Source organism: Seriola aureovittata, chromosome 12 (assembly GCF_021018895.1).
Source record: "Seriola aureovittata isolate HTS-2021-v1 ecotype China chromosome 12, ASM2101889v1, whole genome shotgun sequence".
In the NCBI taxonomy this organism is placed as follows: Eukaryota; Metazoa; Chordata; class Actinopteri; order Carangiformes; family Carangidae; genus Seriola; species Seriola aureovittata.
This window is the reverse complement of record NC_079375.1, coordinates 12,618,015-12,644,635: the sequence shown is the minus strand read 5'-3', so window position 1 is coordinate 12,644,635 and position 26,621 is coordinate 12,618,015. Positions and strand designations below refer to the sequence as shown.

The 26,621-nt window shown below is 39.4% G+C and overlaps 2 protein-coding genes across 2 annotated transcripts in view; one reads left to right on the top strand and one right to left on the bottom strand.

Moving 5' to 3' along the window:
- Positions 1–22,497, top strand: part of spidr (scaffold protein involved in DNA repair) — a 36,156-nt gene extending 13,659 nt beyond the window's left edge. The window contains exons 9-20 of the mRNA XM_056390979.1: positions 890–1,094; positions 2,243–2,487; positions 8,192–8,350; positions 11,132–11,219; positions 13,118–13,258; positions 13,394–13,453; positions 13,991–14,189; positions 17,567–17,761; positions 18,965–19,058; positions 19,146–19,260; positions 20,577–20,633; positions 21,618–22,497. Coding sequence (XP_056246954.1) covers positions 890–1,094; positions 2,243–2,487; positions 8,192–8,350; positions 11,132–11,219; positions 13,118–13,258; positions 13,394–13,453; positions 13,991–14,189; positions 17,567–17,761; positions 18,965–19,058; positions 19,146–19,260; positions 20,577–20,633; positions 21,618–21,800 — 1,741 coding nt within the window. The 3' untranslated portion in view covers positions 21,801–22,497. The remainder of the gene's footprint in view (positions 1–889; positions 1,095–2,242; positions 2,488–8,191; positions 8,351–11,131; positions 11,220–13,117; positions 13,259–13,393; positions 13,454–13,990; positions 14,190–17,566; positions 17,762–18,964; positions 19,059–19,145; positions 19,261–20,576; positions 20,634–21,617) is intronic.
- Positions 22,238–23,696, bottom strand: cebpd (CCAAT enhancer binding protein delta). Its single transcript, XM_056390980.1, has one exon. It carries the CDS (start codon positions 23,449–23,451, stop codon positions 22,567–22,569), a length of 885 nt encoding a protein of 294 aa, XP_056246955.1. The 5' UTR covers positions 23,452–23,696; the 3' UTR covers positions 22,238–22,566.
- Positions 23,697–26,621: the final 2,925 nt, after the last annotated feature.

The window sequence follows — 26,621 nt, the reverse complement described above, 5'->3', positions numbered from 1 at the left end:
GCCATCATCACACCATTATCTTCTTCACATGTGGAAAAAATTAAGTCGTAACTCAAACTTGACTACAAACAATGTGCCATGTAATTATCTGGCCGTTATTCAAATCCTTTTACTCTCAGGCTCCGTATCACTCAGGTGTGTTATTTGCCTGGATGAGCTAAGATACTTGACCAGAAATGTTTCCTACGTTTTTAAGGAGAACTTCAGCGTTTCCTTCTTGGCACACACAGATGAGTGAAATCTAGGCTGGTATCGGTAAAATTGAAGCGTAGCACCAGAGCCTTTGGGGCTACACGTTTGCAGTCTGTGGATTTTATTTTGTGTTTTTCATCAGCAAACCCTCAGCCTGTTTGATTATGTCGGGTGTTGAAGTATTTTTCCACAGATGATGTCACATTTGGAAAGTGTTTTCAATCAAGCTGTGCAGGGCTTCGAGGTGTAGCCTTTTAAGAAGAACCTCAATTCTCACAAAAATGATGTTTTACCCCAGTAAAAAGAGGACAAATACATCAGTTGTGTATTTTAAGTTGCCTTGAAGGAGGTTAATGCATTTACACAGTGAACAGCCCTGTGGAGGTGGTTGGCACCTTATCTGAGTTTGACATTCAAACAGTCTGGAGCTGTCAGCCCCCCTACATTTGTGCAACAACCTATTCCATTTTATGTAAAATCTGAGTTTTGCGTCTGTTATCAATATAATCTCAACACACAGTTTATCATTGCCCAACACCTTAAAGATGTTTAATTTCATGATGAATTCAAGATACCAATCTCAGTTCTTTTGTGCCATACAATAAGAAAGTGCAGAGTTGAGGTATAGAATGTAACAAAAGCACTCAACCAACTGCTATACTCTGAATCTAAAACTGATGAACTTTGTCTCTTTTAGGCAACGTCTTTCTGTAGAGGGCTTCAGTTGTGATATTATTCTGAACACACACTTCAGCCAGAAAGTCTTCTCTGCTTCCAAACCTGCCAGCATGTCCGTCTCAAGAAGCCTGCTCTCAGCAGAGAGATGCATGCCGTATTATTTGGGTAAAATATTTGGACTGCTGGAGGTGTGCAGGACCACCGCAGAGGCCGATGCCAAACAGGTGTGTATGCTTCAAAATTTAGCTGCCACTCTCTGACATTAAACAAACTTTTTAAAACCTTTATCTTGCCTCCTAAACTCTTTTCAGTCACTTTAATTGCAAGATCAATTACTGTGAGACAACTGACATCAGTCCAATAAATTAGCATATAAACACCGCCAGTGCTGTGATGTCACCATCAGTGTGTTGCTTGCAGGATCGTTTGGCTTCCAGCCATAAGATTCAGCTTGGGTATAGTTGTTTATGTCTATAAAAATGAAATTGAATCATTGCACCATGGGACACTCGCTGCACTATACTTAATAAGTTCGTACTTACTAAGTCACAGGTGCAACTGTGTGAACAGCAGGTTTTGCCGCAGGGTTCATTGGGTTCATTTTACAGTTTTTCTACACAAAGAATAACAGACGTGGAGCATCCAGCCCATACCTGACAGCTGCAGGTGCATTCAGTCTCTGTTGTAGCAATATCACAAGTGGTTGATTTACATGCATGTTTGATTCCCTAAATCTGAATCTAGAAATTAACGAAGTGATCAAGACACACGAAAAACATGGTATCAGTGGCCACACCCTTATTTTGAAGCAGATTTCCAATACAAAGCAATGAAATGATTAGGATCTTTGTTGACATCAAACCCGGTGCATATTACTGTGTTATGGCAAATTAGTAGTTTGTGCTTGTGCAGTAAGTTGCATAAACAAGAGCATGAGCTAAGCTTACACACTATTGAAGCAAAACTGGGTTATGCAAATGGAAATAAGTCTAATTTAACTATCTCTCTGTGGTTTCAGTGGAAGTGCTGTGGAACTGTAATTATTATTTTGATTACCATTCAACCTGACAGTTATTCCCTTAACCAATAGTTTATTCATTTGGGCTATAAAATGTCAGAAAAAGTTTAGTTTTTTTTAAATAGCTGACTTATAGTCGAAAACCCCAAATATTCAATTGTCAAAAAATGTCAGAGAAGATGAATCCAGCAAATAATTCACATTTCAGAAGCTGATACCAGTAAAATGTTGTTTAAAATTACTTAAAATGTTGAATGATTTTCTTGCAATCAACTCATTAGCCAACTAATTGATTCAACTGCTATATATACTTATTGTTAAGTATTATCTCATATCCTGTTTTCTTCTCTCCAGGTCGCTGTTTCTGATGCTTTGTGCAGTTTTGGAGGTCCAGGGATTTTGACAAGACACTGCCTTTCTCTCTTGGAAGCTATTGAGGGACTGGGCCAGGCCGGCTGTGTTGGGCAGGATGTGGAGGTGGTGGTTCAGAGAGTTTTCTCCATCCCTGTGCCTGACAGCTCTGCTGTGTCCATCCTCAAACCCAGAGTTCCCTCCAGATCCTCTTCAGCTCCTCCTCCAGCAGAGAAAGGGAAAACCAGGTACTGTTGGACAAGCTGATAATTGGCGGCCCAATGAGGCCTTTGGTTTTGTACTTGAAGCCAAGAGAGACTGGGAAAAATGAATCACATTTTATCTCCTGTGTATGTTTCTCTTCCACAATATAAATTACTCTTTTTGTAAAAGTTGCATGCTGGTTTCCTTGGTCTCAGGCCTTGCAGGCTTCTCCTTGGTGGCAGATTGTGTCTCAGTGGTTTAGCTATTGTTCACAGAGCAGCCGGCCCCACAAAGTGCTCACTCTGTCTCCAGCCATATGGCATTGCTTGACAAAGGACACAAATACTTCTAATTGAATCCAGCCCCTCTGAGAGTTTCTGGCTAAGACTCAGGAAAGACAGCATGATGTTTTCAGAATCTCATGCACTAGCAAACAGAGTTCAACTTGTGCCCACTCATACTCCACTGGGTGGAACAGCTTTCTTTTTTTTTTTTTAATCTTGATGTTCAAAAGTTAAACAGTAAAGTATGTTTTATTATGGATGTAAAATGTCATTCCTATCAGCATTAGCATTACAAAATATGCACAGTTTAGTGGGACGGGGTAAGCTTTATTTTAGTTTTGGTTACTTTATCTGAAGTTGAAGCCTGGACCTTGCATTAATATTCTCTGAAAAGAAATTTAATTTATAGAGCTTTATAGAGTCGATTAATCAATCAGTCAACCTTCATAAAATGAATTGCGAGCTATTTTGATAATTGAGTAATCATGTCAAGTGTTTTTCTATTGCTGGTTCTAGCTTCTCAAATGTGAGGATTTTAGGCTTTTCATTGTGATGCATGGTTGTAAACTGTCTTCGGGTTGGTTGGCCCAAACAAGAGATTTGAAAACGTCACATTGGGCTGTAGCGTGCATTTTTTGCAGTTTTTCGGACATTTTATAGACGAAATGAGGTATCAAGAAATTAATCAGCAGATCAATCTGTAATGGCAGTAAAGGTTAGTTGCAGCTCTAGAATTTGACTTTTATTTTAAACCTTACTTCATCTATTTTATTTGTTTATTTTCATTTTTATTTTATTTTTTTAGGGCCACTTGGTGGCAGTGCAACAAGCTGTAAACACAACACTTAGATAACGTCAGCTTATGGTTGTTATGATGAATATGTTAGCCAACAGTTGCCTATTTACATATTCCAAACATATGGAGTAACATTAGCATTTATTTGTAGTCGTGTTCCTGGCCAGCTAACAAATGAAATTTACTCTGTAGCCACTAAATGCTCTATGTTCACCAGCTAGTCGGTAAAAGTGTCAGCCTGACGTACAGCGCGGGGCTGGCTGTGGACTAAAAGACGCTAAATGCTCTGTTGAGCTGAGGGGGAACTGCAGAGTTGGATGATAATTATTTGTGGGTTTGTCACTGAGTGACACCGTTAACATTATATGTTGTTATTGTTTCCATTGTTGATATAAAAATAATAATTAGTGTAGTGATATATGTCATATTATCATTCTTATCTTGATAAAAAAGAAGTGTCTGTTGTATCCAGTACAAGCTGTTTAAAGTGCCCTGTGGTGTTGAAAGGACTTAGAGGTTTACTCGAGTGGTCTTGTTATAGTTAATGAATCAGTGACTGTTCTATTTGAAGCAAGTCCAGAAGTTGCCTGGCCCTCCCCAGGCTTGTTGTTTTTGTCCTTTGCTGAGTAATAAAAGTAAAGTATTGGTTTCCCTGAGTGGAGGGGCCCAAGGGGCACTCTGTGGTGAAGGGAGGAGAGCCCTGGTCAGCTGACAGGCTAACTGACTAAATGAGCAGCGGTTGTAATATGACACTTGCTCCTACCATGCTGCTTCTGCGGCTGGTAAACAAACGCCGCCCTCTGACCGGAAACTCTCCCGCCCTTTCCTCCGTTTCTCTCTAACTCGACCGGATTCAACAGGCTCGGTTGGTAGTGAAAGGATGGAGGTGGGGCAGAGGTTAGGAGGTGATCACGAGGGCTCGAGTTCAGAATATCTGGGTGACCATCCTGCATCTTGTGACAAATCACAACATTGTCTAGAGTCCTGAATTTGTATTATCTGTCTGCTTTCCTATATTTTTTTTTCGTTTTTTACTATCTTGTTTTTTCTATAGTATAGCGACATATTTAAGTAACTAAATGCCTGAACCCCTCTAACTTTTGTGCCTTTTCATGAAAGGTTTTGGTGTGAATTGCTGCACAGAAATAACAACATTTGGTACATTGTGTTGCTTTAAGTACTTTTCCAGGATGCATGCCTGCTCTGTGGAGAGCAGGGTAGTTTACTTCGCAGCCCACTGGCCTCATTCTGTATAAAGACAAGGACAGTTTGTACCTCTCATGTTGTGTCCCCAGCCTCTATGACTCACTCCCCTGGTCAGCATGCTTATTTGATCCTTTTGTTGTTTAGCCTCTGTGTTAACACACAGGGGAGAGAGGCCAGTATGATATTTATGCCTGAAGAAGATGTTAAGTTCCCGTAAATTCAGAGTAGAATAAACAAGAAGATTAACTGTTTGCAGGAAGTGAGGAGAGGCTAGTTGTTTTTTTTCTTGGTGGAGAAGGAACACAATGTGCTGCAAGGATCCTGTTACAACCGTGTTTATCGCTCTGCCTGCACTGATTGGTGGACAACGCATAGGAAGGAATCCCGCCTGTCAGCCCCCCCACCAATGAGGCCTCTCTGCTGTATTCTCAATGTGTGGGTCGCTTACTTAGTGTGTTGCCAAGTAATGTTCATGTGCGTGGGCTTGCATGTGTACACAGTGTGACTGTGTGTGTGTGTGTATGCGTGTGTGTGTGTGTGTGTGTGTGTGTGAAGGAGCATGTGTGTATGTGTTTGCACAGACTCAGTGGATCGTAGTTCCTGGAAAGAAACCTGAGTTGCTGAGAATTTTCTGTGATCGCTCACAATAACAAATTCCTGAAAATGGTCTGTGACTAAAACTGGCCTATGGCAGAGGTTTTTAGAAGTGAGGGGTCACTGTTTGAGGAAGTGGGGTTGTGAACGGCTAAAAGGAGGTACTGAATAGTGCTTTGGTTGTTGATGTCAAGTTGATACCACCACAAGTCTCATCACGCTTTTCTTTTGTCTGTCAAGTCTCTTATCAGCTTTCACACTAAGTTTTTTTCAAGTTCATACAAGCTCAACTTAAAGTGAAAGTGTGTTTACACTACCAGTCAAAGGTTTTAGAACACCCCAACATTTTTATTGAAATATTCATCCGTTCAAGTCCAGTAACCTTAAATGATACAAAGGTCAGAGGTAAACTGAGCAAAGTTTAAATGAAGAAAAAAAAAGGTCAGCAAAAACTGAAAAATCATGTACATTTAATAGAAAACACATTACTTCTGTACACAGGGTCTCTTGGCTGTCCTCTTGAGTTTGGCTAACGACCAAAGTGCTGCCATGTGGGCAAAGTGGTACCTTGTTTAGCGACCACGTTTGTCAACGCCATTATTACATGGTTATGACAAGTATTTAAAATGTTTTTTTTTATAATCACATGCCAATTCAATAGACATGGCCCAACCTTACAGCACAGTCTTCAGACTTAAACCCCATAGAGCTGTTTTGGGGCGGACTGGACAGGAAGTGAAATCAAAGCAAACCACTGTTTAGTCAGTTGTCAGAAGTCGACAAAACTTTGATAATCAATCGAAAGTAATTTATCAAACAAAATATCCAAAAACGTTCGCTGGTTCCAGATGCTCAAGTGTGAAGAAATTCAGCTTTCTCTTTATAAGTCTAAATTGAATTTCTTTAGGTTTCAGACTTGAAGTTGCTGACTGCGAATTATTTTTCTTTTTTCTTTTTTTTCTTTTTTGTCTTTTTTTTGTAGGTTGCAGCCTATTGGTTACAATTTTTATGACAGGGTTCATCATAGGACTGTAGCTCACTCCTACAGTAGTAAGTGTTGTCTTAAAAGAATGTGTTTACGTTTGCCTTTCAGGAATGATACTGTTTTGAGGCATCTTCTGATTTTTTCTTTTTTTCGTGTCAAGAAATGATTCATCGTTGCTGTGATAAATACCATCCATGTAAAAGGGGCTGGGTACATTCACTTTACACTTTGAACTTTGCACTTGTGTTTACGGATGATGCTTGAAGGTTAAAGAACTTTTTTTGTATGTTAAATCTTCCTTGTTGTTTTAACAAGGCGTTGTATAGGTCTGATTTTGGATTGTGAAGTAAGCAAACAACTGGGAATAATCTTGGTTAAAACATCGGCTTACGCCACCAGAAGTCATGTCAGGAATGTTATTTAGATATCTATTTCCAGGTCTCTCAAAGCAAACACAGACAGACCCCATGTTTACCAACAGAGGACATTTATAGGCCTATCAGGTGGTTGAAAACAGTCTCAAAACGATCCTAGTGTCTGGGATATGCGCATGCATGCACATGCATGATGGGCACGTTGACAGTCCTCCCTCCCTCTTCCCTGTTTATTTCTTCTTCCCTGGACGTTGCTTGTCAAACCAGGGGATATGAACTCCACTGTTTACTCTCGGGGCTTGTACAGGGCTGTGTCTGGGCTTGACTTACTGAGATACTGGAGCCTATAGCAGTTCAGGCTGTATGCTCACTGGGAGCAGCAGGGTGAGGGAATATACTGCAGTTCACTGCCTCACAACTTTGTAGGCCAAAGGTCTTTTCTGTCAGCAGTAGCCTGTCGAACCAGCCAGTGTTAACACCCTAACAAATGTCACGACTAACCCTTAACTGTTTTTTTGTGTGTCACTGTGATCAGTGTTAAAAAAAAAAGAAAACAACAACACAGTTGGGTTACAGTAGTATGTTCAACACAAATAATTAAACAAATACTTGTAGTAGTAGCATTTATTTATTGAATATTTTTTCTATATATATTAATATCGTGTTACTCCTGAGGGTGCCTATTGAAAAAATGGGTTGTGCGTAAATCCTCAGTAGGGTGCACGTGCCGCCAGAACAAAGGCACCATACGAGAGTCAGCTTACTTGTTTGTTCCAACGGTTTTTTGCATTTTTGAAACAGCAGATGTTTAAATTTGCATTGTCCAGAGAACTTTCAGGACTTCAAGTGCACGTTGGCTTGAAAAGTTAAGAGGGACAACTTCTTGAACTTTGTCTAGCAAAAAGTGACAAAGTGACAATTTAAACTTTCTTTAAATTTTTGGTGGCACTCAATGCTCAGTGTGCTGAATAGTACTCTTTTTCTTTGGACAGAAAATATTGCAACTTTTTTTATGTTTGGAAACAGAAACTACGCATGAAAATCCTCTTCTAGTTGTTTTGTCGATAAAAATCTGTAAAAACTAAAAAAAAAAAAAAAAGAAATGAAATGATGATCCTAAACTTTAAAGCTACCAAATGGGGTTTGTTGACCACTAGTAGCGCTAAGGAGCAGTGTTGTTACATGATTGAGTTACAGGTTGACAGTAACATGTTAAAAAAGCGCTGCCATACACCAGGAAAGACAGTGAAGAAAAAGACTACAAGCTAGTACTCAATGCAGTACTTAGAATAGTCAAAAAGTCAGTTTTGCAAATGTTTTATGAGGAAGGAATTTCAACACTGTTGTAAGGCCTCTAGGATATACACATTGCATTTTGCTGAGAAACACACTGAATTTAAACAGAAACTCATGTTTACTCCACATGAATAATAAATATTAATCTTCAGAGTAACATATCAAATCAGTCTAATTTTGTTAATTTTGTTTCTGCATGTGGTGTTTCTCCAGGCTGTGTGTTCTTGTCCAGGACAGTTACGGCATGTTCAGCGTGGTCCAGCTGCACCTGCTGCCCTGCAAGGACGACCTCCTCCACTACTGCCAGAAGTGGCAGGGGAAGACCTGTGTGTTGAGAGGCATTAAAGTGGTGCAGCGGGTGACTCGAGAAAGGTGAGACCATCACAATCCTGTGTACTCATCACTCCACGCTAGATGAGGATAGCTTATCACCTGAATCTCAGTTCACAGCCATAGGTAAACTTCAACCTGCGACCGATACCAAGTTGTGATATGGATTTCTGCTATATCTGAGGTTATCTTTTCTCGCTCTTTTGCCGTCCAGGACGACAGCCCTGGGTAAAAACCTGTGATAGATGGGCCCTGATATTACAATGCTGGTAAGCTAGCAATTGAACCTCAAATTAAACCATCACACACATGTGGACACTGCCTTCTGTGTGAATCTCCATTATTATAAACCACAGCAAATTCCCCATTTTTAGCCTTGAATATCCTGTTGTAAACATTGAAAACCACATTGACAATACAAGGACAATTTAATGTTTGCAGCTTATTATGCTGTCCTGCCAGCAGTGCCACTGTGTTTACATGTAAAATGATACCGAGGTGCATGCTCTGTGTCCCTTGTGAGTTTCCATATTCAAGATCCCAGATTAGAAGCAGTTAGAAGAAGTGCCATGGGAACATTTAGAGACAGGCTGGGGGTATGTTTACATCCTTGGTATTTTCAATGCTACCACAGCCTATAAGGTCCCTGGAGGTTGTCTGTGGCTACACTGTGATGGATGGGCTATCTTCAGGGCTCACACATGGGCTGTCGTATTAGCTCAAGTGGAAAAACACGTGGGTTTGGTTGGAGCTGGAGTAAACCAGACATTCATTTTTTTCCCCAGTTTCTTAGAAACTACTGGACCTCTACACACATCCTAATAATTCATACCTTAAAGGAATAGTTTGGCATTTTGGAAAGATTTTACTTATTTGCTTTCCTGCCAAGAGTTAGATGAGAAGATTAATACTACCCTTGTGTCCATCTGTTAAATATGAAGCTACAGCCAGCAGACAGCTAGCCTAGCTTAGCATAAAGACTAGAAGCAGAGGGAAGCTAGCCTGGCTCTCTCCAAAAGTTAAAAAAAAAAATCTGCCTGCATTTAGTCCAACCTAATCACTGCATGAAAAAACACAACCCCTCCTCATTCATTTGAATGATATTAATGTACGTTGCAAAAAAATGCAATGCAGATAAACTTTGTGACTTTTCTACAGTTTATCCTGTGGTTATTTGGTTGCTTAAACATTGAACGCCTGCTGAAGATCTCTAATTGACCTGATGGTGACAACAAGACTTCACAATGTTACTGAACCCAGCCAATAAATGGTAACACACATACTTACTGATTTGAAGCAGATGAGGTGGATTTTGTTTCCTTTGAACAGAGCTAAGCTAGCGGTTTCCCCCGTTTCCAGTTTTTAGGCTAAGGTAAGTTAACCAGCTGCTGGCTGCAGCTTTATATTTAATCTTAGAGTATGAACCATCTCATCTAACCCAACATTAAAGCCAATAAATGTATGAACTATACCTTTAACAATATCAGTCTTTGAGGGTTGTGGAAACAAAACAAAAAACAAAACAAAAAAACTGTCACAAAGAAGGTTCATAACCAATAGATTAGTTAAGAGGCAGTAATATTATACAAGAAAAACCACATAAATACAAACTATTATTTATTAGAGCTCAATTGGTTCATTGATTTAAAAAGGAAAAAAAAGAAAAACCTAAAAACCCATCAAGCTAAAATGTCAAAAAACTCTCCAGCTTCACAAATACTAACATTACTTTTGTCTCATCCCAACTATTAGCTGAATATCTTTTTTTTTAAGCAAAAGATTACAAGCCACCCTGTCACTTATTGCTAGTTTGCGCTGTCAACACTGACATTATTGGAAGGAGTGATTTTCACAGGAAGTAGCATATTCTTGGATGTGTGCCAACTAAATAAAGATAAAATTGTACCTGTAAGGATGGAGGGCGAGACCTGAAGATAACTAACCAGCACAAACCACAGCTGTACCCTAAAGTAGTAAATCAAACATACTTAAATGTTCTCTAAACAAGTATATGAGCTCAGTGTCAAATCAAAGTGTCTTGAATGAGTCTTTTCAAGTTAGTTTGTCGTTACTCATCCTTGAGCAGGCCTCACTGGACTTGAATGGTCTGCAGAACCGGTTCCATACAAAGAAACCCTGTGATTACAGGCTGACTAACAGGTTGTTAACCACTGGCTGATATGACAGCGCCCACATGGATGAATAAGTAACATTGACCGGCCAACCTGAGCTCAGCACATTCTTCTTAGAGAACATACAATGAATCAAGAGATTGACGTTTCCCGTTGAAGTTGCTCCAGTTTGCCTTTTCCCCTCTTAATGGTTGAATCCTTCGGGCTAATGTCTGTTTGACGTAAATGAAATGTCATGCGGGAGTATTATCTGTCATTACTGAGATTAAGGATGTGTTGAGAGAGGCCAAATGTTATGAATCAAGCATTATGGACGTGGCCGTTTGAAATCACTTTTTTTCTTAGCGTTGTTAGTTTTGCACCACAATGATAATGTGATTTACATAGGGTGTGAACTGTTTTCCCACCCTTCAAAATCTCTCAACCTGCTTGTGAAAACTGTTTTTATGCGTATCTGCTCTGCCAGCCCAAGCATGTTGTCTGTTAATTCTAGGTGACGTTAGAACAAGCTCTGTCTTAACAGATTCATGTTTCACTGGAAGTGAAACTGGCAGTGAAAACTCTCAGTCTTCTCACTGAAGTCCCTTATTCACCAGTTTCTCCTTACCCACCCCCCAACCATTTTTTTGTTTTGTTTTGTTTTTTTTGTGCCTCCCTCCTCACTCTTTCCCTTTTTGTGTCTCACTCTCAGGCGCACCAGGCTTTTCAGCCTGATCGACAGTCTGTGGCCCCCAGTGATGCCTCTCAAAGATCATGGAAACACATCAAGCATGTCCAGTGTAAGTTCTGACTTCAGCAGAAATCATGCATTTCCCCAAGAGAGGCCTTGGTTTGGGAATATTCATATTCATTTTTATAATACGACACTAATGATTGTTTTCACTATCGATTAACCTGCTCATTTATTTTCTGGCACAGAGGATGATACCAAATTTACATAGTTGATTGATATGAAATGAATCTGCAACTACTGTGTTGTCATTTTTCTAGCAAAACTGCATTCATTGGTTCCAGCCCTTTAAGTGTGAGGATTTTCTGTTTTTCTGTGACACTGTAAAGTGAATATCTTTGGGTTTTTGGGTCAAGCAAAACAAGTCATTTGAAAAGGTCAGAAAAAGCTTTTAGGAAAATATGACATCTTAGATGGACCAAAATATTAATCAAGGAAATAACTGATAGATGAAGCTTTAATAGAGCCTAAATATATTTAGTTTATTATCATGTTTAGCAGCAAAAATAAGAAAATCAAATCATGAATTTAGAAGCTGGAAGTAAATGATGTTTGACATGTCTGCCAAAATAACTTTGCCCTGGGGGCTCACCTGGTGGAGTGCATACCACATAGGCTTAGTCGTAACCGCAGTGGCCATGGGTTTGAATCTGACCCACGGCCCTTTGCTGCATGTCATCCCCTCTCTCTCTCCCCAACCTTCCTGTCTCTCTCTCTCACTGTCTCTATCACAGTAAAAAAAAAATAATAATAATAACTTCTTCAATGACTTAGTTGCAGATTATTTTTCTGTTGATTGACTAATCAATCTCATAATCATCTCAGATCTAACAGGAAAGTTTCTACATTCCTTTAGATAAGAAACATTGCCATTTTGTTTCACATCATTTGTTCAGGTGACAGTTCTCACGTTAGCTGATTCCTAGTTTGAAGGGGTTATTAATTTTATTTTGGCCTTCTGACATGTTTAATTAAAGTGTTCAAGAGTTGTTATTTCTGTACGCCAGCTTAAAACAAGCAGTGCAACTTCTTCGATCTCATCCAAGCTTTATGTAGCCAGCTAGTTTTGTAGGAACGTGATCTCCCCATTGTTAATTCCGCCTACAAAGCTGTGATTGGTCGAATGTTTCTCTATCAGGTGGAAAATGTTCGTCAGGGTGCACAACATGAGAGCTCCATAAATCGTTAAGAAATTTGAGATGTGGGCAATGATTCAGATGTCTGGAACCAGGCTAACATTGTGCCTTCTTTTTTTTTTCTATCTTCTTTTTTTTTTTTTTTTTTTTGTGGCGAAACAAAAATGTACCACTGTTGCAAATATTCAAAGATCATAGGTAAAATGTCAAACAAACTAGTGTAAAGGGCTGAAAAGTGAGCTGGCCCTGAGACCTCAGTGCACTGCAACTTACACAGCACATGCAAAAAGACAAAACAATATACATGTGCAGCATTTGGAAAAAATGTTTAGATCCACAGATTGTCAAAGCAGTTTTTTGTTTTTTTGTTTTTTTTAAAGTAGTGGAAAGTACGCTTTCCCTGAGAGCTTAATGCAGTTTTAAAAAACACATGCAAATAGTCAAATGAAGAAAACACCTTTGTAATTTCATCACATTTGTACCATTTAGAAAAAAAATGCTGCAAAAAAATAGAACGTGAGGAAACTTTGGAATTCACCAGTTTGACAACACGTGAGAATGCTCCTTATAAACATGCATATATAAACTTATAAAGAAACATGCTGCAGAGCACAGTCAACACAAATAGAGAAAACATGTTTGCAGGTTCTCTTAAGTTGCTGTGCATTGAGCTCTCAGAGCCACCGTAGAAAAGTCTATGTCTATGACGATCTGAGGATAATTGCTGATTGGCAAGACAGTGATACAAATTTAGGAATCGGTATTTTTTTCTTTAACATAAAGAGTATTTACAAGTGTCCTTTGTTTACAGGAGAGCAGACCTGCAGGTCCAGCTCTGAGTTTCTGCTACCTGCTCTCAGGTCAGGAGAGCTCTGTCGAACCCACTGAGGGGCAGACTGTGTCCGCCCTGTATGTTCCCCCCACTGTACGAACCTTACGAGACATACTGCAGGTGAACAGTTTCTCACAGCGCACACACAAATTAAAAAATTTGCTGCAGAATGAGATAACTTATCTTCAGTAGGTCGATCTCAAGCTTTTTTTTTTTTTTTTTTTTTTTTTTTTTTTTTTTTTCTTTCTTTTTCAGATTGAGATGAAAACCTGCCGGTGCAGTTTTGTTGCCACTGTTCTGTACAAGAGAATTCAGGTATTTTTTTTTTGTCTTACACCAGAAAAACTGATTTGATTTGACTTAAGCCAATTGAGCAGAATAAACATTGAATCTTGTGGCGCTCCTCTTCAGTCATCCCTTTGAGATCATTTGAACCAACAAACTGATAAAACTTCAGCTCTGACGTCGACAGCTGCGTTCATATCACTGTGTGTATGACTATCTGTGTCAGGCACGGGCGTTCTTTACCATTGATTGGTTTGACCTTTAAACTTTGACCAAGATGAGATAACAGCTCAGAACAAATTGCTGGACTTTGCCACATGCTCACACCACTGAAACACAGACACACTCTTTACTGTTGTTGTACTAGTAAACCAGCATTGTGTGCAGCTTGGTGAATGAATGATCTTGTCAAAGCTGTTCTCAGAAGTGACAGTTTGCATCTCATTTGTGCTTTGTAAGCTTTTGTTATGTAATGTTTCCTTTAAATTTTCTTTTTCTAGGTCATTCTGGGTTTCTAAGTAATTCTGTTTACTTCTGTCTTTGTCTGCCTTTCTGTTTCGACTTGAGAGTGCTGATGTAGGCCAGGGTGAGGTTTGGTTGATGCTGACAGACCCCAGTCTTCAGGAGGAGCAGGCAGAGCGACCATGCAGGAGAACAGTGGCCCTGTGTGTGAGCACTTCCTGTGTGCTCACTTCCTCTGTCCTCGAAGCTCTAGATTCCCCCGCTGCATGTCGCATGTCGTTCAGAGATGCCTTCAAAGAACCTGGTAAATGTCACATAACATGGTTTATTGTGACCTGATATGCCATTTCTATTTTATAGGACTGTGAACACCAGTCAAGTATAACTCTGAGGCACCTCTAATACACTATAGCATTTCCATTTTCTGCTACTTCATACTACATTTCATTTTGTACTTTTTACTTATTACTGCATGCATCTGACAGCTATACTTAACCTATTACTTGCATTTAGAAGAAGTATTCACATCTGTTACTTAAGTAAAATACCAATTTCACAATGTAAAAATGCTCAATTATAACCAAAAGTCCTGGATTTAAATTTTACTCAAGTAAAAGTGCCAATGCCAGAGCAGCAACAGTAGTGTTTGTACAGTAAAATGTTCCCTGTGCCTGATTTTATTATATATGACATTATTAGATTGTTAATACAGTTGCATCAGTGTATAAGCAGCATTTGACTGTTATGGCTACTGATGGTGGAGCTAGTTTTAAATACTTAACACACAGTTAGGTATCCAGTGGTTCTGAACTAAAATATGACATATTGAATAATTTGAACAGTCATTGAAAATGTTATTTAATGAAAGCTGTGTAAACAGAGATGAAGGTGGTAGTGTGGTGTAGTGATTGGTAGGATCAGGTTTTGTGTGTTGTATGGTGCAGCAAACCAAAGACAAAAAGGATGTAAGTTTGTCTACCTGCATGGGAAAAACACAGCAGAACCAAAAAGGCAGGCAGACAGAATTAAAAGGTTGTTATCGACATCTGCAACTTAAAATAGAAAAGTACCTCAAAATTCTACTGAAGTACAGTAAAGTACTTGCTTATTTTCCACCACTTGGTAGTTCAAAAGTTCAAATACAAAACATATGATAAGTATATACAATAAAGATTCAACCAGCGGTTCACAGCCTTCATAAAAAAGTCAAAAAGACATTTGAAAGGGGCCTTTTGTCACGTCTCAGATGTTCCACCAAAGAGACATTTCTCCTCTAAACTTCTCACATGGTTTTGTTTAAAGAACTGTTCAAGACCCAAAGAGGTAAAATTATCCAATATTTGACAAATAAATCAAAGACTAGAGAAAACTCCAAAAAATGGATACACAGTTGTGTAGCAGAACTAATGTTTTTTTCTTCTGTCCGACCACATTAATCATCATGACACATCAGATTTATTTGGAAAAGGCCAGAAAGAACTGGATTAATATCCCCAACATTATATAAAGTATTTACAACTAACCCCACCTCAACCAGCTGCAACTTTAGAATGCTGTTTTCACGTTGACGCATCAGTAATAACAATCTAATGAATGTCATATACCGTAATATACCAGTCACAGAGGGTATTTTGCCATGCAACAAGTACTTTTACATATTACTGATAATACATCTGAACATGTACTTAAAGAGTGGGCAGTACTAAAAACTACAAACTTGACTGAGGGTTGTGGAGTTAGAAAGGAGTGAGCTTACCAGACTGTGAGGCCTGCTCCTCATCTCTGCTTGAGGCTAGTGACAGTGTTGTAGAGGTGCAGTGCTAAATCAGTGGAATACTTTTGAGGATTTTGAGTAAAGGATTTCAACTTGTAATGAAATATTTTCTCAGTGTTGTACTGGTACTTCTGCTCACTGGTAGAAGAAGTACTCAGATCTTTCCCTTAAGTTCAGAATTATACTGAAGTAAAAGTACAAAAGCATCAAAATATACTTAAAGTACCAAAAGTAAAATTACTAATGACGCAGAATGATCCATTTGAGAGTAGTATTTACAGTATACAACAAAACTGATTACACTCCTGGTTAGTGTCACTAAAATGTTCGGTAATTACAAATTCTGTCCATGTAATACAAATTAGTTTTATTTGCTTGTTGTTGCCCAAGAAAAATGTATCTATAAAGAAAAGTTCATATTTATGAAACAACTGTTACCGAGGCCAATTCACCCTTCATTAGTGAGAATTCATATTCTCTTATTTTTTTTCTTGTTGTATGTCCAGCTTTACTTATGATGACAGATTTGATCCTCCTGTGCACAGATGATACTGGTCAAATCTGTGGAGAGATGTTCTGCCGTTCTTCACAGATGATTCTTTTCAGCTGCTCTTTGCTGAAGGGCTTTTGTTGTTTTACCTCCCACTTTAAAATACTCGTTAAAATACAAGTTTTTCTGTTGGATTCAACTTCCTCAGGTCACAGTCTTCACTTCACTTTTCATCCAGTATTTGATTATTGCAAAATTTGATTACATGGTGCCATCGATAAATGCCATCTCCCCTACACCTTTTGCACTGATGCAGCCCCATATCCACACACTCCCACCTCCATGTTTCACAGTTGGCTTCAGATAGTCACTGTGGTAATCCTCAGTGCGCGCCAAACATGCTGGACCCCCCATCACCCCATGTGATCCAAACAAATTTATTTTTGTTTTCATCTGACCAAAGAGTGTGCTGCCAACATTCATCAGGCTTCTTTTCATGTTATTTGGCAAAGTTAAAACTTGCAGTTTTGTGCCATTTCAGTAATGGTTTTCTTCTTGGACACTGTCCGTAGAGGTCGACTTCATCAATGCCCTGCACACTATCTGATCAGTCACTGAAACATTATTTTCCACACACAATTCTTGTGCCAACTCAATGCAAGGCTACTTAAAATAGTAAATTGTGTGTGACGTCATTTTCCCGGGACGGCCACTGCACCCTGCGTTATTGGTCGATGGTTCTGGTTCTGGTTCTTCCCACACCTCCTCAACTGCTGCAGCTGTGTTTCAGCTTATGTTCACTAGGCCGCTGATGCTCTTGTATCCTTTCCCATAATGATGAAGTCTCACAATCTGGTTTCTTACTTGCTCAGGCAACTTCTTACCACATGGAGCCATGTTGCAGAAACAACTAACAAACTCACTTTTGTTGCATTGAGGTTAAACTATGGGGCCCATATTTTCAATGTAGTCTATCTAACCTGTTTGTTTTTAAATATACACAAGCTCAAATACTCTACTCTTAGGCTTTAATGTGGCAGCTGGTAAAGGTAGATCTAATTTTATTTTATTTTTTTATCATTATTTTACTGCCTGGTATCTTAAATCTATAATTATATATCATGATTCATTTATTAATTATATTTTGTATTAATAATCTGAATCTGCAAAATAACAAGTACCTAAAGCTGCATTGGAGTAGAAATATAAAGAAACATAAAATACAAATACTCTAGTACAAATCCCTCAAAACTGCATCAAAGTAGTACTTGAGTAAATGTACTACTTAAATAAGGCATCTGTACGTCTTCCTCCACTGCACCCTCACTGGTCTGCTGGTCTGGGGATGAGCACAGTCAGTACTCTAGATTGTTTATGCACATTTCATTTGTAAGTACATTTCGATTTCAACATCTAGGTGTCCTACTGTGTGTGGAGCAGTCAGTTGTTGAGGTGTGCCCTGTTGAGCCTGAAGACGGCCTCCAGTCCACAACCAGGCCAGAGTTAGTTTCACAGTCGCTCGGCGAGCCCCAGGCGAAGACCCTGCCCCAACCTGTGAGACTGGATCCTCTGAGTCTGGAGACCACACCCAACTCCCTCTGTACTCTCACAGGTCAGTTTCCCCCCTTTCGCTGTGTCCTGTGGTTTTCATGTAACTCGCCTCATCTGAAGTGATTCCTGCCGAACATGGCCACTGTTTTCTCTAGGGAAGAAAACCAGTTGTTTTTTTCATATATAAGTTTACAACTCAGCAAGAGGCCTTGATGTGGCTTTAAGGCCCTGCTTTCTTCTGTTTCTTATTCACTGTCCTCAGGCTGCCATTGTTTGGGACTGTAAGAAATGAAAACACATGAAATATTGTTGCATTCATGTCCATTCCCATGTCGGTTTCGGTGAAATCAACATGCCTGCTCCCTTTAAATTTCAGTTGATGGTGGCATGATGGGAAAATAAGCTAGTGTGGAGGCCTGTTGCAGATACCCCCCCCCCAGCAATATGTTGAGGAAACGTGACTTTTTGCGGTGTTCATTGAAATATCACTGAACAACTTGTGCTGATTTTATCTAATTTACATCAGACAAGTTAAAAGACCTTGTTATGACGTGTTGATTTCTTTCTTTAATTTCTTTGAAGCTTTGCAATTATGTAAATGTGGTGCAGACAAGGGCAGCCTAAATCAGATAATAATCTGCATCTGTCGACTTTGTGTCGCAGTTGAGGGCAAAGATCAAACTGTGAACCCTCTTGGTTCTGGCTCCTCTGGCTGTACATGTTTGGTCAGGTGGCTGAAAAAAAATAAAACAAACATATTATCTTTTGCACTCATGTGCAAATACTATCTTCTGGAAATTACCAGTGGAAAAAGCCTCATACCAGAAAGTACAACAACCATTTATCAGTCTTAAATTCAGTATCTTATTTAAGGTCCTATATTTGTGTTTGTGGGACAGCAGCTCTGGTTGTAAAGTGACATGATGTTTAGGCAGGGAGAAACATCGTTGCTACATTTATCAGTACAATCTCAGATAAAAATGAAAGGGATGTTTTTATCTTACACCCTGTGACAAACATACACACACTTGAAACCTATGCGTAGATCGTTTATCTGTTTCTTCTAGTTAGGCGTCAATGCTTTTCCTTTGGCGTCCACCAGTTGAAAATAGCAAGAAGTGTAAATAAAATTAACAATAAAAATAAGCAGGCTGACGCAAGAGAGTAAATGAACATCATATAGGAAAGTACAGTTTGTATGGATGTTTCCCAAAGGTGATTTTGTATGTTAATGTTTTATTAACAGTTTTATTTCTGATTGCAGGCATGATAGTTGGTGTGGATGAGAACACAGCTTATTCTTGGCCTGCCTGCAACCTCTGTGGAAGTGACAACTTACAGATGTTAGCGGAAAGGCCGTAAGTTTTCAGAATTACTCACAATATCTTAATGTTAATCATCATGGCAAATAAACACTTCATTTTTTGTTTTTTTTCTTTTCACAGTCAAAACTTCCACTGTGTTTCTTGTAAGTCAGCAGTGGACAAGCCAGACACAAAGATTCAGCTGGAAGTGCTTCTGAGTTGCTCTTCATTAAGTGATTGCACTTTAAAGGTTAAGGTGAGAACAGTGATTCTGGGTATTGTACTATGCATCCCAGTACCTTTTCTGTGTGGTGAATCAAGCTTCAAAAATCTAAATGTTTTAGGGATATTAAGGTTTTATTTTACACTGGGTAACTGATGTGTATTCAAAGGAATAGTTCAGTATTTTGTGAGATACATTTGTTTGCTTTTTTGGCGGAGAGTGAGTTGAGAAGCTTAACACCACTTTACACTAAATACAAAGTTCCAGCCAAGGAGATGGTTACCTTAGCTTAGCTTAGCTTAGCTTAGCTTAGCTTAGCTTAGTTTAGCTTAGTTTAGCATAACTTAGCATAAAGACTGGAAACGGGAAACAGCTAGCCTGGTTCTGTCTGAAGGTAACAAAATCCACCTACCAACACCTCTGAATCTCACTGACTAACATACAATATTTAGTTTATTTAATCCACACAAAACCACATTGTAAAAGTGACATTTTGCAAGAGGGGTTGTGTGATGGACTGTTTCTTAGCTGAGACCAGTGACTTCCTGGAGTCTTTGCTGGTGTCTTGACAACTGTTCGCAGCCATGAAACACAATTTGGTTTTGGTATTGATTAAACAAGCAACATATAATGTGTTAATCAGTGAGGTTTAGAGGAGCTGGATTTTATCACCAGACAGAGCCACGCTAGTAGCCCCCCCATTTCCAGTCTTTATACTAATCTAAGCTAACAGCTAACCTCTCCTTCGCTTAGGCTTCATATTTACTGAGCAGACATGAGAGTGGTATTAGTCTTCTCATCTAACTCTCAGCAAGAATGCAGTAATATGTTGAACTGCTGCTTTAAGCAGAAACAACAAAAAAATGTTACTTTTCTATATTTATGAAGTATGCCAGTACAAAGAACAGCAGGGTAGGAGGGTGGTGCAGTGATCAGCGAGCTCAGCTCAAACCTTGTTGAAACCTGTTAAAGTGTGCTTGAGCCAAACACTGAATCCTCCCCTGGACTCATGGAGTGATGAGACTTTTATAGACTTATAAAGATAAAATTCACATTCAGCACATTAAAAGGCCGAAGAAATAAAATCCTTTACTGTACCTGCACCTGCATAATGGCCTTTTTTTTTATTATCATAGAAAACCTGGTGTGCATTTGTAATGAGAAAAGTAACTGAGTCAATCAATATCAGCGTTTCTCTTATCAGCAATCTGATATTTTAACCCCTTCTATCAATCTGTTGCTCACCAGAGACCACAGTATGTTTGGTTCAGGATTTATTTTTTATTACAACATTAAGACGATGATTAAAATTACATTAATGACTCCACACCTTCTGATCTCCCCGACAGCTGCAGAAAAAGACGATCATGTCCATTCTGAACACCGCAGCACTGGAGGGTAATGAGGTAGGTGTGCTTTTATAAACTGTTACATAACACTGGGCTGAACTGCACGGGGCATTGATCTTCTGTCGATATGTCCTGAAAGCACAGTCATCTGTTCATGTCAGGGTGATAAAGCTCTATTGGGTTAGGGAACAAAAAAATCCCAGTCGTGCTGATCATTGATGCAGAAGGAGTTTACCGCCAAAATACAGACGCAATCTTCCTGTATTTAGTGATTGATTTTATTTTATTAAGTTTGGATGCAGTTTGTCCACTGGCAATATTATGATTTACTTTCCATGTAATCTACAAGTGGTGGAGCATGATAATAATCATGCAAATACAGTGTTACTTATAATAGAGCTGCAACAACTAGTTGGGTAGTTGATTGACAAAACGTTAATCTGCAACTATATTGTTAATCACATTTTTGTTTTAGACACTTTTTTAAGCAAAAATGTTGAGATTTACTGTTTCTAACTTCTCAAATATGATGATCTGATGCTTTTCTTTGTCATATAACGTGGTAAACTGAACATCTTTAGGTTTCAGCCTTTTGGTCAGACAAAACAAGACTGTTAAAGTTGTCACCTTAGTCTATGGAAAATTATAACAGGCTTTTTTTATATAATTATCTGGCATTTCATAGACAAAACGATTATTTGATGATGAAAATAGTCATTAGTTGCAGCCTTAAGTTACAAAGTAGGCATTAGTGGTCTTTCTCAGGGGAGCTCATGAGTGATGAACAAATTCCAAGATCAACAGAATTAATGCTGACCAATATGATGAGTGCAAAGGTCAGGGCCTTAAGTGCACTCACATATTTTTGCAACCACAGCAACTTCACTAGATTGAAGAACTATAAATAGTTGTGCTTTTTTCATGTGCAGCTGCAGTAGATGGGTTTTCAGCCTAAAATGGTCTAAACAATAGTAGATAAGGTGTGAATTTGTATGTTTCAATGTGCCAGATGGGAGTTTTTAGATGGACTGTGTGTCTCAGTTCCCAGGTTACGATGTGGAGAATGTCCTGGGAAAAGAGGTGGGCCCCATCGCCGTTTACGTTCGAGTCGTCACCAGGAAACCTGCCCCCTGGATTGGCCTGGAAGAAATCTCCCTCCAAAGGCTGTCAGGGCAAGTAGCTAATGATATCAATCCTGGCTCCAAGGATCTGCATGCACACTAAACCTTGGTCTGAGCCAGTTTAGCCTGCTCTCCTCCCCTCTGAAGGCCTCCCTGACAGCTTGTGGCTGTGCTGAAGTGAACCGGCTGCAAGAAGACAAGGTCTTGTTTGTGTTAATGATATGTGATCCTGTGCACCAGGAGTTGACAGCCCAAGGGTAGACCAGAGGCATGCAGTGTCTGTCAAAGCAGCCCACGTGGTTCATCAACTTGGATGTGACTTTCAAATGAGAACATTTCAGTGTAAACACATTTGTAAGTGGTTTAAAAAACCTTTTTTTGTTTTCCAAACAAGTCATCTACCTCTGTACTTAAGATTACTGACACTGTGTCAATAAACGTATTTTTGCTGACTTAACCTTCTATTTCCTGTTTCACTTCTCTGATTTCTTGTGAGAAAACACTCCTGCTATATGTGAAGACTACTCACAGACCAGGCAATTTCTGTACCTTTTCCATGTTTTTATTGGAGATTCCATAAACAAAATGTTTTCAAGGTTTCATACAAACTATATAAAAGATCATGCTCTGGCTCTTATACAAAGTTTGGAATTATAAAACATGTACCATGTCAGGTATAACATCATATCATATAAATGCAGTGGTAAAATAATTTAATACAGATAAAATCCCACAAAAATATGGCAGCAACATCATATATTTTCCAGTGCCATTATGGTAAGCTTAAAATACATCTGGTACAGATGGTAAAAACAAAAGTCTCTTGAGGTATGTCTCCTAAAAGCTCAGTTCATAGAAGAGTTCATTTGTCACCGACTCTCTACAGTCGTGGACAGAGCGGCAAAGGAGGAGTTGGGTATCTGCTTGAAGAAATCTCTGAGGCCGGTGAGCTCTCTGGTTAGCTGCTCGATAGTTTTGTGAAGCCTGTCGTTTTCAGCACTCAGTTCAATCAGCTTCTGCTGCATCTCCATGTTGCGCCTCTTGGCTTTATCCCTGCTTTTCCTCACTGCAATGTTATTCCTCTCTCGCCTCTGTCTGTACTCCACGCTGTACCTGTCCACCGCCTTTTTGCCCTTCTCCCTCCCGATCTTGCGCGGGGAGGATTTGGCCGAGCTGACAGCGGAGACGGGCTCCGGGGTGGTTGGCGGGGTCGGCTGTCCTGTAGGGAGGCTGACGGAGGTCTGGGCGCAGGTCTCAATCTGGGAAGGCAGGGATGAGGACATGTCGCTGTCACTCCAGTCGGACTCCTGCTTGATGGGCGCACTGAACGCCCCCTTTTCCAGCCCGGTGTCCGTCTTCCTCTCCGCTGTGTATGTGGTTGACAGCTGCTGCATGCTGCTGGGCTGCAACGAGCTCTGCATGTTGTAGAAATCCGCCTTCTCCTGCTTCACAGTGTTGAACAGGTCGAGGAAGAGCTCGTCGTTGCACAGCTCCAGGTTTGGCACGGCTGTCATCGACTCGATGTACTGGCTGAAGTCGATGGCACTCTCGTCGTCGTACATGGCAGGGGCGGTGCTCAGCTCCACCATGGTGCCGTCCTCGCCCGCTCCGTCGCTCCTGCTGCCCGGCTTGCAGACCCCCTGCTGCGGGCCGCCCAGCTTGGTGCTCTCGTAGAAGTTAGCAGGCTCCATCGCCCAACTCATGTTGCATTGTGGGGACACGCAGTGGGAGTCCAGGCTGTATATGTCACACATGAACTCTGGTGACTTTGTCCACGTGGTTTGGGAAAGAAATAAACTTGTTAAAAAGTGACCCTTAGATGTGACAGCTGTCTGCTGCACAATAACCCTGCAGTGGCTTCTCTTGCTCTGCAGGCACCTCTCTCCCTTTCTTGAAAAGGTCTTATTTGGCTTTTATCCCTGGGTGCTGCCTGTCAGGCTCCTGTCACTGAGGATGCTCAAACACTTCTAGTCACTCCTCTGAGGCATCTGTACTTTCGCAGACAGTTTTGTATCGTTTCCCCAGCTGACGTCACACGTGCCGCCCTCTCACGAGCCAGTCAAGTCCAAACTGGGATCACATGGCGTCCCCTAACTTCCCATTTGAGGAGAGAGGGGCGTGTTGCTTTTGCCACCCACTTTTTACTACGATTGTATGAATGGCTCAGAGTTGTTTACATACTGTAGGCTCTGCTCTGGGCGTGTGGGATTAACTTTAATTTGTCATCGAGAAAAACTGTCTGTCTGTCTGTCTCAACCAGTGGTAGAAGTGCTCTATTAAAATGCGTCATTAGCAGTAAGTGTCTTGTATTCAAAATGTTGAAGTATAAAGTCAAAGTACAGAAGTGTTATCAGCAAACTGTATGAACGTGCTCAATAGTGTTATGCACATATAAATGCCCAGTCTACAATGATTTATAAAACACAAGGATGCATTACTGAACGGGCCTGAAGGGCATAAGTCCAGGGGCCCAAAGTGTCCGGGCCCCCCTGAGCTTAACCAGCCAAATGTCACTGAAACACATACCGATGACAAAGAGACATAAAAACCCAAAGGAGATGCAAGATGACTGCAAAGAGATGCTAAATTTCCTCAAACAACCAAATGACCACAGAGACACTCAAAATAACTAAAAAGAGATACAAAATTTCCACTACAACGCAAAATGACTCCAGCTCAAGTTTCTTATAATCATTTATCCAGAAGAATCATAAATTATGAAGTGGATTTATTTTTGGATTATTATTATTTGTTTATTAACATGCAAGTAATACTTGTAACTGGTCAAGGTGAAGCTTACTGTGACTATTTTATAAACTATAGGGTGTTTTAATCTAACAATACATCATATTTTATAAACTGATGACATGTTTTGTTTTTTTATTAATTTGTAAAGGAAATAGTTGTCAGATAAAGGTAGAGGAGTAGAAAATACAATATCTCCATCTGAAATGTAGTGATGTAAAGTTATAAAGTAGCAGAAAATGGAAATACTCAGGTAATGTACAAGAACCTCACAGTTACACTTAAGAAAGAACTAAATGCACTGACCTTCCACCACCGTTCTTACAAGTTGTCATGAATGGCATTCATTCATTCAAAATTCAAAATTGCAAGTACAAGTTGTATCACGCTGATGGACGTCATAAGGATCTGGGACAATTCACCAAGGGGAAATTCACCTCTTACGTAATAAAGACATGATTTTGTGTGCATTGTATGGGCCTGTTGCATGTTGGCCATACCATTTCATAAGACAATATACTTGATCTACTTGACTTACACTAACCACGCACAGCATATTACCATCATTACATGTATCATGTATATCAATATGGTCCCAGTGTAAGGGAGATGAAACCATCAAAACAGAGCCAACACATCCCCTTTTTAGGCTGTCGTCAATCTTACAGACTTGCATTCATAACTTATAATGGCAAGTCCAGTCATGCTGTAGCTACATCATGAGGATATGTGACCATTCAGGGTAGCTGTAATGTACTGATTTTAGAATATAGTAGTATAAAATTGCATTTATATAGTTGATTTTCAGAAGCAGAATCAACTTTATTGGACTTTTAACTCCAGGTCTCAGTAGCTCTCAACATACAGTATTTCAGTATACTGAATCTCAACTTGGGTGCTTGTTATGAGTTTTCAAGTAAGTATTACAGTGTGTTTGTCAAATTTCAGCAGTGCTGGAGGAAGTTCAAGATACTTTACTCAAGTGAATGTAGCAATACCAAACTGTGAGCATACTCATTTACAAGTGAAAGTCCTGCACCGGCAATGGTGCTTAAGTAAATCAATGGAAATATTTGTAGGAAAATGTATTTGAAGTATCAGAAGTAAAAGTAGCCTACTAATAATGCAGAAAAAAGCCCATGTGAGTGTCAAAAATTGTGTTAATGGGTAATTATTAGTTATACATGAATGTATAAACCATTGCAGTTGGTCGTGGTTGAGCCAATTTAAAATATTTTTTTATTTAATCAACAACAAAGCAGTGTATTTTATAATTTCACCATTTCTTTTATACCTGCAAAGTAACTATAGATCTATCCATCAAATAAATGTAGTGGCATTAAAAGTACAACATTTCCTATAATGGTGGAGAAGATGTATATAGTGGCATGAGATTGGAGTGCTCAAGAAAGTGCATGTAACTCAAAAAATATGTACTTCAGAAGAGTACTTGTAGTAAATGTACTTAGTTACATTCAACCTCTGAAACACAGAGAACATATTTACAGAGGGATACAAAACCGGACATTCAGCTAAACAAAGACTCCATGCTACACAAATATAAGCAAACTTAAACGTACAGAATATCTGGTATATACAGGTAAGAACTGGACAACAAACTATACACAGGTGAAATTGTTATGTATTTTACATAGAGGGTTGCGGTGCTCATTGACATATGAAACCCCTTACATAACCTCGAATCTCAAGTTATTAACATCATTACACATTAACATTTAATTACAAGAAGTATTCTATTATAAATATTTTGTAACTTATTGTAATTAATAATATTAAAGTGAAAAAAGGGTAATAAGACAATACATTGAAGGTGTTTGATTACTTCCTTAGATGATAAACAAAATGTTGCTGCTGATGTTATGTTAAAGATCTTGTCTATAAAAAGGCACCTTTAATGACACATGTCCTGACACTTCTCGGAAATGCTTCGATGTTTTCCTCTTAGGAAGTGAGCTGTACTTTTCCTCTTTCGTAGTCCCATCTTAAATGGAAACTGCGCCACACTGTGGTCAGTAAACACACCTGCAGGATAAAGTCACACAATACACGCTGTCTCATCAATAAAGATAATCCTCGTAACACATTTTTATTTCCAAATAAAGTCAAACAATTACATCTTAAGAACATATTCCATTTTTATTATTGGCTTTTCTCCCTT